The sequence below is a fragment of the Tyto alba genome, unplaced genomic scaffold (assembly GCF_018691265.1).
Source record: "Tyto alba isolate M040663 unplaced genomic scaffold, T.alba_DEE_v4.0 Super-Scaffold_21, whole genome shotgun sequence".
NCBI lineage: Eukaryota > Metazoa > Chordata > Aves > Strigiformes > Tytonidae > Tyto > Tyto alba.
This window is the reverse complement of record NW_024881295.1, coordinates 2,606,516-2,619,078: the sequence shown is the minus strand read 5'-3', so window position 1 is coordinate 2,619,078 and position 12,563 is coordinate 2,606,516. Positions and strand designations below refer to the sequence as shown.

The 12,563-nt window shown below is 47.3% G+C and overlaps 1 protein-coding gene across 3 annotated transcripts; it reads right to left on the bottom strand.

The window, feature by feature from the left end:
- Nucleotides 1–2,779: 2,779 nt before the first annotated feature.
- LOC104369290 (potassium voltage-gated channel subfamily A member 1) lies at nt 2,780–7,910 on the bottom strand. Of its 3 annotated transcripts, none has more exons than XM_032995075.2 (3): nt 7,249–7,910; nt 6,298–6,467; nt 2,780–5,967 (listed from the first exon to the last, which is right to left on the bottom strand). In XM_032995075.2, exon 3 carries the CDS (start codon nt 5,963–5,965, stop codon nt 4,499–4,501), a length of 1,467 nt encoding a protein of 488 aa, XP_032850966.1. In that variant the 5' UTR covers nt 5,966–5,967; nt 6,298–6,467; nt 7,249–7,910; the 3' UTR covers nt 2,780–4,498. The 3 variants fall into 3 exon arrangements, with proteins under 3 accessions (XP_032850966.1, XP_032850964.1, XP_009975076.1); XM_032995073.2 differs by having other exon boundaries at nt 6,298–6,464; XM_009976774.3 differs by lacking the exons at nt 6,298–6,467; nt 7,249–7,910 and having other exon boundaries at nt 2,780–6,053.
- Between the last annotated feature and the right edge of the window lie 4,653 nt (nt 7,911–12,563).

Here is a 12,563-nt window from a genome sequence, read left to right as displayed (position 1 = left end):
TTCAGAATTAAAGCAGCCTTAATTCAATTCAGCATACTTCCCTTCCAAAAAGAATGACTCCAAATCAGATTAAGGTTGCTTTTATACTGCAACAGAATGTCCATGCTGGGCTTCAAAGCAGTTTAACAAATCTACTTTAAATGCACACCTTTTATTAATTCGGATTAGCTTTCCTGAATTCCCCAGTGGAGATAAGAGACTCCATGCAGGGAATCTGCATGGTTTTTGCTAGGATGCTGTGAACTCACACCCTGGCTTACTGCACACTAACTTCCTCGTGAAGACAAGTAAATCCAGTTCATTGTCCCTGCTGGAGGTGCCACACAGAGGATCTGAGCTCTTGGCAGTCTGACATCAACCTCTCAGATCTGTGAAAGAACGGGGTACAGAGCCTTTCATTTTCACCCTCCCCCTTGCTCCTCTGCCTGCTCCCTAGTGCTCTAGAGCTACGTGTGGTAGGACCAGATGGGGAATTTTGGCAACAGTACCAACCTATGAGGTTCCTGCCCACTGCCTCTCCACTTCATTCCTGCCTCTGCACTGCAGTGCATTGCTGCCTTGCTCACACCAGGCAAGCTCCCTCATCCCCTTCACTGAGTGGATGAAGAAAAAGCTGAATGGGGGCAACAAAGAACCACCGAGAGGCACAGAGAAGTTGCTGGTAAAGGAGGCTTCCTTATGCTGGAATAGCTGCCTTGCCTCACCAAACTACAGCCTGACTGACATATCTACTGGTTTCTCTGCTCAGCATAACACGGGCATCGCTTCTGGGAGATCCCTACCAAACCAATGAAGGTCTGAAGGTCTCTTGACTCTTTCCGAGATGGACTAAGCTGGCCATCAGCTCATTTCTGGTCCTCTTCCACTGACATAAATAACCTCATAGAGCTCATGTGTGGCAAAAAGAAACAGGCCAAAAGGGGGAGAAAAAGGGAACAAAAAACAAAAAAAAAAAAAACAAAAAAACAAAACAAAAAAAAAAAAAAAAAAACAAAACAAAACAAAAAAAAAAAAAAAAAAAAAAAAAGGACGCTTACTAGTAAGAACAGGCAGTTTGTTAAGTGCACCTTCAGGCCCACAAAGACATTTCAGCACTCCTGTGTAAAGGGAGTAAGAGCTTTTGTTGTTGTTGTTATTACTTTTTTTGTGTCAAACTTGTCAAAAACACATGCCTGCGCTACATAAGGTTAATTCCTGTACTCCATATGTATTGAGATCCTTTGCAGTGAGCTATAAATGGACAAAGCAATGTTCAGGCTCCCCAAATCACCCCGAGTCCTAATGATCCACCCTGATCTCCTGACAAAGAAGAATCGCTGCATGTAGCTCTCTTTACACATGCAGAATTATTATCATTCTGCTCATTAAATTAAGGTGTGCATACCAAACTGTGGCAGAAGTTACCAAAGTGAGGCCTCATCTTCCAGATGATACTTTCTGATCATCAGTCCCACAGCACTGAACTGGTTATTGCTGTTTAGTTTAGTCAGTTGGTTGTTTTATAAGCTGAGTGCAGCATTCAAGTCCATTTTGACATGAAAAGTCACATCCTCAGATTCAAGAGTTTGGGAAAATCAGGACCACTGGAATTAAATGGGGAGAGACGTGTGTACGATGGGCAGAGGCCTGAGCAGGGGACAGGAAGGAAGCTTTACAACATCTACCTAGAGGATGTAATGCCCTGTGTTATCTGATGCTTTGCATTTCTTGCAGGAGTTAGAGCTCCCTCAGTTCTTGATTGCTTTCTCATCGTTAAGATTCACAGAAGCCACACAATGAGAAATAAAGTCAAGTCTTTCTGGAAACCTGGCCGGTCAGGCTTGTGCGTAACTGCAGAGTTAGGGTTGGTTTTTAACTCTAAGTGCCTTGATTTTACATGTATGTGTGTGTGCATATGTGTGTGACACACACATGTGCAGACACAAAGATATATATTTATAAACATATATACACATATCAGAAAGATAGGGGGAGAAAGGATTTGTACAATGTGAAAGGAGAAGCGTTCAACAGCAGTTGGCCACATGCTAAGTACAGAATGAAGATCCTCAACTTTGTCCATTTAAAATATAAAAATTAGTGCCTACATTAATTCAGATCAAAGGTTATTATTTTCCAGGGCCTAGCAGCCAAGGCTGGCATATTGCAGAAGATACCTTCTCTTAATGTTGCTTCCCCCACCAGATGATGGATCTGTGATGGGATTTAAGATCTGACAGACTGCCAAAAGGGGACGGAGGAGGCAGGGATGGGAGGGCACTGGAAAGCCTCTCCCACCTACTTGCTGGAGAATCCAAGGGAAAGAAAAGCACAGCCCTGATGCCGCAGCTCATGCTGGTCCCTAGCTCCTCCTGCGTCCTGCAGTGCTGGGACAGGCGGCCAAAAAGCCATCTCAGGGAAAGGATGGGCAGATACAGTGATGGTAGCAATGCCTCTATAAACAACCTAGGGAAACTCAAAGTCTTCCACACAACCCTGAGATATTTGGCAGAAGCAACTGTTGAGCCCTGCAGCACCAGACTGGCTGAGGAAGGAAGGTACCCCACGGGCGCTGGGGGGCTCTGCCCATCTCTTCTGCATCCCTCTCACTCGCACTTGGCCTTTCTTTCTCTCTCTCTCTTTCTTTTCTTTTCTTTTCTTTTTCTTTCTTTCTTTTCTTTTCCTTTTTTCTTTCTCTCTCTCTCTCTTTTCTTTCCTTTTCTTTTTTATTTCTCTCTTTTCCTTTCTTTCCTTTCTCTCTTTTCCTTTCTTTCCTTTCTTTTTCTTTCTTTCCTTTATCTTTCCTTCTTTTCTTTCTTTTCTTTTCTTTATTTCTTTTCTCTACCCCATTCTCTGTGCCCAGAGGATGCACAGAACACTCCCGACAGTGTGCTGATAACTCGCCCTTTCCTTTGCTGTCTCTGATCAGTTCAGTTCCTGGAGGCACTTTCAGCAATTTAGGGGGATGTAAGATAAAGGCACTGCACAACTATCTAAATTAATCTGTTGAGTCTCTTCAATGAGTTTTAGGGGAATACAAAAAAGTCTCAATTAATGACCGCAAAAGAAACCAGCTGCTGCAATCTGGATGCATGTAATAGATAAGTTTCATTTACATTCTGAGAATGCACCAAAAAGCATGCATCTGCACCTTTCAACTATAAAGGATAGTAGGTTTTAGGTGTTGCTATATATAACTTGACTTCTTAATTTTCCATATAGCTTTCCCTTTAATGGATGGGATATGTCCCCTTCTGACAACGCCTGGACAAAAGCCAACACGTTTCCCTGAGTAGTGCAGGGAACAATCAGGTTTCTCTAATCACTTCATTCAGGCCCTCAGTCTATCAAGCACTTTTTTTAAATTTTGTTTTTATTGTTATTATTGTTATTATTATTAATAATTATTGAATTCATGCATTAATTAATTCAAGTTACACCTTAATCAAATAGGCCATAATGCTGAATATTTGAACATGCTTTGATCTCCAAAAGTTATTGTTCCCATTTGACTAACATACGCACTTAAATACAGTACTTTAAATTACTAGTCAATGATTTAATAAATTAAGGAGTGCACTTCTGGTGAATGCAAATCAAAAAGAAAAAGAACAGAGAAGAAAAAAGAAAAGAAAATAAAAGAAAAAAAGAGAGATAAAGGACCTATTTTTAGAAGATTCAGTTCAAACGAAAGCTTATCTGCTATTGTCTGAGGTAACGTTTCAGGCATGCGATTATAAAATAAATAGTATCAAATTCAAACATGCTTATATTAAACTCCATTGTGCTATCTCGCAACAGAGGGGCTTAAAGTTTTGTATCCAGTTCTGGACAGGGAAAAGGAAAAGGGTGTTTAAATCATCTGCATGTAAGAGAACTTAGCAGCATTGCAGATGTTTTGTCTTCAGTTTTGTTAGCTATTTTCCTTTTAGAATAGTTCTTCTATGGACAGCAAAAGAGACCAGGCTTAAGTATGTTTTTACTAAGGTGCTGTGTGGATCTGCAGATTAGAAGTATGTAATCTTTCACATAGGGGGCAGAAGGAAAATTGGCGCTCCTTCATAAAAACCATGGCAAATGTCTGCTGCAGGTTTTTGCTAATCTTTTTTTATTATTATTATTATCTGATGCACTTTCTTGCAACTGTGCAGTTTTGTTGAATATTTTTACTGGAATCCATGCATATGCTTTATAGCTCTAAAAACTGTCTTGCTTAGTTTAAGCTAACTTCATCCAAAAGGAGAGGGACATGGGGGAGGAAAAGTTTAGGTCTAGCGTCGTACAGCTTAAAACTAAACTAGGTTATCATTTACCAGGTGGAAAATGCTTTTTAAAAAATAAAGAAAATCTTATCTTTCATGGATCCTGGAAGCTTCTTTATCGCTGAGCAAAAATTCGCAATGCAACAATGCATTTACGAGGTAAATAAAGCATTCAAAGACTATCAGTAAAGCATCTACAAAGTGTGACCGTGTCACTAAAGTCTTCGAGCTGTGAGTGGGGATTTTGGTTTTTTTGTTTACACATCAGTCAGCAGCTTGCTTTTATTAACGCAGTTTTGGTTGGCTACAGTGCAGTTGCCAGTTCTGAGATTAGCCTCTCTAAAATTGTCTATGCTATTATTCATATCCTCTTCGATTTCCATGTACTCAGATTTGCTGATTGTGGAGGAGCTGCGGCGACTGAGATCACTGTCAGATGCTAAATTAGGGGAGCTAACGTGAAGTAACTGAGCCTGTTCTTCCCCTTCTGTTTCTCGGTGGTAGAAGTAGTTGAAGTTGGACACGATGACAGGTACAGGCAGGGCAATTGTCAGCACACCAGCGATGGCACACAAGGAGCCTACGATTTTGCCTCCAATTGTCACAGGGTACATGTCACCATAGCCCACAGTGGTCATGGATACCACCGCCCACCAGAAAGCATCGGGGATACTTGTGAAATGAGACTCAGGTTCTTCAGCCTCAGCAAAATATACCGCACTAGAGAACAAGATCACCCCAATGAAGAGGAAGAAGATTAGTAAACCTAGCTCTCTCATACTTGCTTTGAGGGTCTGTCCCAAAATCTGGAGGCCCTTAGAGTGCCGGGAGAGTTTGAAGATTCGAAAGACTCTTACCAGTCTGATGACTCTCAGGATGGCCAAGGAGGTGGCCTGCTCTCCTTTCTGAGTGCCCTCCCGCTCAGCCATCTCGGTGCCCAGGGTGATGAAGTAAGGGATGATGGCCACAATGTCAATGAAGTTCATGATATTCTTGAAGAATTCAGTCTTGCTGGGGCAAGCAAAGAAGCGCACCACCAGCTCAAAGGAGAACCAGATGATGCATAGGGTCTCCACAACAAAGAAGGGATCTGTGAAGATGTTGGATTTGTAGACCTGGGTGGTGTTGTCAGTGCGATGCACTGTATACTCCTTGTCCTCCTTCAGCTCAGGTAATGTCTCTAGGCAGAAGATCACGATGGAGATGAGTATCACCATGACGGAGACTATTGCAATGACCCTTGCAGGCCCAGAGCTCTCTGGGTATTCAAAGAGGAGCCATACTTGGCGCTGGTACTCCCCCTCCGGCAAAGGTCTCTCCTCATCTTTGATGAATCCTTCATCTTCCCGGAACTTCTCCATGGCCTCCTCACCCAGCTCATAAAATTTGATCTCCTCAGAGAACATGTCCAAGGGCACATTGACCGGCCGGCGGAGCCGTCCCCCAGACTGATAGTAGTAGAGGATGGCATCAAAACTGGGCCGATTCCGGTCAAAGAAGTACTCGTTGCGCAAGGGGTCAAAGTACCGCATGCGCTTCTTGGGGTTGCCCAGCAGAGTGTTGGGGAACTGGGCTAAGGTCTTCAGCTGCGTCTCAAAGCGGAGTCCAGCAATGTTTATCACTACGCGCTCACAGCACTCATGGTCATCGTGGGCAGCGGGCTGGTAGCTATCCTGGGGGTGGCCAGGTAGCGCAGAAGTCTCATCCATGTTCTCTCCAGCCATCACTGTCATGGTGGCACACAGGAAGGGGCACCCAGGGGCAGGGGAGGAGAAGCGAGGGAGAGGGACTTGAGATGGGGGAGGAGGAGGATGGAGGAGAGGAGAAAGCCCCAGGGCAGTTTGGGATGGGGGAAGGGGGGGGGGGGGGGGGGGGGGAAGAGGGAGAGGGAGGCTCAGAGTCTGCAGGGAGAGATGATGATTCGGGTTGGAGAGCTTGAGGAAAGGGTGGACGAGAAGCCTTAAAGGATGGAAATATCCAAAAGGGGAAAGGAGAGGTGGGATGAAAGGAGAGGCATCAGGGATGCTGGGAGGGTGAAGAAAGAGGGGAGAAGTACCTTTAGGGGGGGAAGAGGGCAGGTAAGGTGAGGGGTCCTGTTCCCCAAGCCAGGAGGCTGAAGGTCTTATGGAGTGCACCCCCAGGCTGGGGTCCCCTCCCCAGCCGTCTCCTTTTGCCTTTAACTCGATCCGTCCACTTTTCTCGCCGACTCGACCATCGCCGTAGCTGCTGTCACGAAGTTACCACACACACACACACACATATATACACACACACACACACACGCACACGCACACAAATAAATAAATAAATAGATAAATAAATAAATCACGGGGCGGCTGGGAGGAGAGTCCTTGCAATGCCAACTCAGCAAATTTCCATCGCCTACCCCCCCACACACTGCCCCGATCCTCTCCTCCTGTGCGCTGGGGAGGGAGGGATGGTGAGAGGCTCTGCTTTTGAAGGCACAAAGCTCACTCGCAGGCTGGAGGCTGCCGGGGAGGAGAGAAACATAATAAACCAGCCCCCCAAGCCCCACGGCACACACACGCTCAGGCGCAGTAGATTGGCTTTCACACCAGCAAGAACATCCCGCTCTGCCCACTACGGCAGCACATGCAGAGCCCTACGCATTCCCACTCGTGCCCGGCCACGCGCCGGGGCCTCCGTGGCAGGAAGGGGCCGATGTGGACCCCACGGTGCCCTGAGCGCGTCGGGAGGGCTCCCCAGGCAACTTCAGTGGGGTCGGCTCCTGCGTTAAGTCTCCTGACGGCTGCGCCTCCCGCTTCACAGACAGTGGAGGCTTAGCTGAGCCCTGACAAACTTCATCACACTAAATTGGGGGGATTAGGGGAGGGGGAGCAAAGCATCTCGTCTCTTGCTTTGCAGCAGCTAAACACAACTGAGAGAGAGAGAGAGAGAGAGACGAGGGGAGGGAGCTCGACATCTCGGACCCAAACTGTCCAAAATAGAGGCGAACAGCATGGGGGGAGAAGGGACTTTTCCTTACCTGCTCCGAGTGAGATGCGCTGGTTAGGAGTAGCAGCCAGTGCCGGAATGCGTCAAGTCGCCTTGCAGCAGCATCCAAAAAAACCAAACCAAAACAAAAACCGCAGCGGCAAACTCAACCCTCCTCCTCCTCCTCTTGCCCCCCTCTTAATAACACAGCGATCGCTTTACAGGGCTGCCGGCGAGACACTGAAATATTCATACATTGTCTTAGGCTTCACCAAGGGCGAGTGGGTTTAATTAGTTTCCGCCGAGAACCGCAGTGGGGGGTGGGGGTAAAGAGTGCAAAGTGCCCTTTTCAAATGGCTTGAGTTAGGTGAATAAAATTGAAAAGGAGTCCTAGATAGCCGCCGGCTCTCCTGCTCTCCTCCTTTAAGATAGCTGGAAAAGGAGCCGGGAGCGCGGCAGCGGCGGCTGGGGGGATGTAAGAGAGCCGCAGTCCTGCAGCTGCATCCCCGGCGTCGGTCTTGGCTCGTCCCGGCAGCAGCAGCAGCAGCAGCAGCAGGAGGAGGAGGAGGAGGAGGAGGAGGAGGAGGAGGAGGAGGAGGAGGCAGGAGCTGGACGCGCGTGGCAGGAGCGAGAGGGCTGCTGCATGCATAAGCGCAAGGAGCAAACTCGAGCCATTTCTCGACGCTGCAGTATCAGCAGAAACCCGAGAGCTGTTTGGTGCAGCTCGGGGAGCGGGAGGGCGGGGGACGGGACCAGAGGGAGGAGGGGAGGCACGCTGCGTTTCCCCCCCCCCCCCCCCCCCCCCCCCAAGCCGGGGGCCGGCCGCCCCCGCCCCCCGCAATGCAGGCGGCGGGACACGGCGCTGCCCCGGCCCGCAGAGCGGGGCTGGCGGGGGGGGGGGGGGCGAGCGGTTCTGCGGGGAAAGGGGAAGCGGGGGGGGGGGCACAAGGGGCCCGGGCAGGAGGGGCGGCGGCGAGCGGGGCGTCGCTTTTCCCCCTGCCCTACACCCCCACCCCCACCCCCCCCCGGCTCTCCCCGCCGCCGTTACCCGCGGAGGGGGCACACCCCCCCCCCCCCCCGCCCGCAGCGCCGTGCTGCAGCCCCGGCGGGCGGCACCGGGGACCCCGCGGTGCGGGACCCGACCGGACCGGGAGCGGGACCGGCTCAACCCCGGGCTCCTCGGTGCTGCTGCCGCCCCCGGCCCGCCGGGAGGGACCGGGCTGCGCAGCCGGAGCCTCCTGGGCAGAGCGGCGGGGGCTGGGTCCCGGGCAGGGTGCCTGAAGTTGGGAGGGAAGAGTTAATCGGCAGGCAGCGTATTACAGGGAAATTGCCCTTTCATGCTGCTTTATCCCACTGAATTCATTTAATTGATGAATCACATAACTTCGAGATGGAGAAGACCCATTATGTCATCAGCTTCCCTCCCCTGCCAGTGCAGGATTCTTCCCTACAGTATATGATCGTGTACATTATATAAAAGCCTGCTGCTCACTTTGTCAAGGCGGTAGAGGTGATCAAATACAACCTGGGCCTGTGTAATTTGAAGCACTTGAGAGCTAAGTAACACCAAGTGCGTGTTTAACAGACGTAGTCTCATTAGCTTTCCACTGCATAATACATTATTTTCGCGTAAGATCACCACCTTGGCAGTCAAAAAATACTTAACCACCTGAACTCATGGACAGTTTCTGTCTCTTCTTCCCTTCCCCTTCTTTTTTCTCATGCTTTGTTGTTTTGGGGTGGGGATTTTTTGTTAGAGTACAAACCATTCTAAAATCCTGTAGCCTTAACTGTGCTGTAATCACTGATGCTTTTCATGCTGTATTCACCAGCCCTGGTGGAATCAAAAGTGCAAAGAAAAAGAAACAGATTTTTTGTCTAGCATGGTACAAGCTTTTTTTTTTTTTTTTTTTTTTTTTTTTTTCCTGAGTGTCACATATGCTGAAAGTTCTGTGAGAAACTTCTGTTGAAGTTCTGAGCAAGAGAAAAGTCTCTGCCACTGCCAGGCAAAGCAATCAAAACATTTAAATAGAGAGTCCTCTCCTAGTGAAAATCACAGTCAGTAATTTTCTGACAGTTCGGCAGCTCAGCACCAGCACCCAGTCTTGGACCCAACAGCCCCAGACCCTGCACAGACTAAACTCCCCCCAAAAAAGAAAGGCAGCCCCGTTGCCTAAACTAACCAGGCTGGTTCTCAACCTTTCAAGAAACTCAGCTACAGCCTTTGACTCAACGTCCTCTTATGGCAGTGAATTCCACGCCTGGATGACACGCTGCACAGAGCTGACTGCAAAGTATTCAGCGAGCTCTGCATTCAGTGCGCTTGCGACCGCTTTGCAGAAATAGCTCTGCGAGCCAGCACTCACCCGCCTCTGGTGCAGTATTATATCCCCCTGTACCAGTTCAAAGACAAATACATACGCTCAGGAGTGTGATGAAAACACAGATCTGACAATCAGAGGCCTGAGTTCAAGGTGCTGTTCTGCCCTTGCTTTCTCGTGTGAGTGCAGGCAAGTCTATACGTTCTGCTTTTATATCTGAAAAATAGGACTAAAAGCATTTCCCTTGCCTGCCACAACTGCTTAGGCTGTTTGTTCCTGAGGGCTGTCTTAGCACAGCAGAACGCAAATCCTCATCGGAAACTGTGGGTACACCAGTAGCAGAGGGAAACAAACAAAAAAAAAAAAAGTAATAGTGCTCTTTGTTTTTACATTGCAAGGTAGCAAAAGGACAAATTGTGATATTGCTACCCCCCTCCTCATTTTTAATAGCTTTCAACTCTGCGATTTCTCATTCCAATCTAACTAACATTACTGACAAGCACCTATGATGCTGGAAAGTAGATATCTTTCTAAGAAAAGTGGACTGTTAGCCATAGGGTCACTGAAAATGTTTTTAAGGTATGGAGACTAGTGAGCAGGAAAAACGGGGCTTGCAAAGAGGTCATATGTTACACATTACAGTGCTAAGTAGCTTGAATTAAATGTTGAGGGATGGAAGGATTTGAAGTCATGCTGCTGCTATTTCATACTTTCAGTATTACAGAAAATGGCCACCAGCATGTGGACTGGTAATCTCCACCAAGAGCCAAACTGAGCAGGAACAAAAGTTTTCACGTGGAAACTACAAGTTCCAAACCAGCAAAAGCCCAGCTTGGTGTGATGGTAGGTCTGGTGGTACAATGCAAACGGTGTTGGCCTTCTCCAAGAGCCGTTCACTATGAGAAACACGTCTGCTGGAGCTCCAGCATGGAAAGTGCCTCCAGCCTGGTGTGGTTGTGCGGCTGAGCACAAGCAGGTGGGGAAGCAGCAGACAATCTGGGTTGCACAGGTGGAGGAGCTTCGCTGGCATCTTAGACGGCTGCTGATGTAACTTTTCATAGGCAACCAGAACAGAGAGACTCCTTGTGTCAAAGGTCAGGACAGCAAAAGCAGAACCATTTCTGCAAGTTCAGAGTCTTGCCTGATAGAGAAATACGCAGGTTCCTGTGTTTCAGTCTAGCAAATGAAAGATTTCCCCTGGAGAGAAAGAACAGAATTTTTATTTTTTATTTTTTTTTTAAAGAGAAAGAATCGAGTTGTGGATTAAAGCTCAGTGTATTGTAATGATTAAAGAAAAACTGTATCGAAGGACTGTGAATCTGAAGCTGCATTAAAAAATTGCTGTTGGTTCCCTTGGCTTTAAGCACTGTCACCGGGGAACCTGAAAACGACTGATAGAGGTCAACGACCACAGAAGCAGAGTGGATTGCCCAGCGTGATGTCATTCATGTAGGTATCATAAGTGACTCTCAGCTGCTAAATTCCCTTGACATGAAGAGACGGTTCGTGTGATAGAAACCATTGCAAAATCCGAAGTGGCAGGTGTTGTCCTGGTTGTTTGAACCTTCTGGATCTTCATAGGCATCGTAGCCCCAATTCATCCAAGCCTGGAAAATGACCTAGTAACGTTATAGAGCCATTTAGAGCTGCGTAAACCCACACATGAGTTGTGCAGGTGTCACCACAAACATCATTTAGGAGCCTTGGAGACAGAGGATGCTATGCATGAAGGGAGCTGTTTGGCCTAAATTTGCTTTGCAGAGTCTCTGAGTTGTAATGGTGTATGAGATGGAAAGAGTCGACAGATAGAATCAAAGGTGAGCTTGTGGTGTTGGCAGTTGGCTTTTTATTCATTGAGGGGTGATAAAGGATCTTTTACAAGGTTCTGATCTTTTAAAAGGTTTTTATCTTTTAATACTGATTTATGAGCCTTGTTACTATCCTGCAGTATTAGGCATTGTTATGACTGGGGTAATCAAATCTCATGCTTCAAAGCATACTGATAGCTGATGGGAGATGACAATGACTTCAGTTCCCTCTTGTTATATCATTTCATTGTTTTTCCAGCTCCTTTTTAAAGCCTTATATATCGGCCCTCTATGATCAAAAGAGGCAATAAGTAGATCTAGTCCTGTTGCTACAGAGAGGGAAGATGAGAGCTTGGGAGTGCATCTGTGTGAAGGAGGAAGCAGAAACTGCCCTCACTCGCATGACAGTTTTGCTGCTAGGACCAACCTGGAGAGAAAAGATGCTGCTGCCTTGCTGCTTTTTATCCCACATCAGGGGATTGGATATGGGCAAAGTGTGGCACTAAGGATGGCTGGGCAGGGGAGAGCAGAAAATGTGCTGTATTAGGAAAGGGTTGAGCCTGCTTTTGTCCTCCTTCAAAGCAGCTGTATAATTAGATGACATGGAAGGGCAAAGTGCTAATCCACCCCACAGTGCCCAAGCTACGCTACAGAAAATACCAAACTCTTATGGGCATGTACCCATGGGAGGAACACAGTTCTACATGAAGTGTATTTAAAAATGCTTAGCAACAATATTTTAATGGGTTTAATATCACTTCATCCTTCTCTGACCTCCTTTCCTGGTCCTAGATTTTCTTTCTCCGAGTTTTGTCCAACTGGCTGCTTACTGTTGGGAGAGCCCCCTGCTCAGACAGGCTTGTCTGGCCTGTGAAAGGAAGAGTGTGTGTTTTATTGAGACCTATGCACCGAGTCTTTGAAGATAATTTCTGTTTCCCATTTTGCGCACTGGGAACAGCAACTGGAGAAGAAGTCCTGAATGACTTAGCAACAGCTGCTTCTTTCTGTGATTACCTGAGCATACCCAGGTATTTAATACACATGACTTCTTTCTTAACAGTACCCACTTGTGGCTTCCCATTATTGTGCTACTTAGTATGAGACCTTTTACAAGCACTGGAGCAAGAACTTTGTTCGTGAACGCTGCTGGCTACGTGGTATAGAGACCAGAGAGTGAACTTCCCCATGTCACTAGGGGTGAGCATCACACAAAGCACTGCCGTCGGAGAAGGGGAACA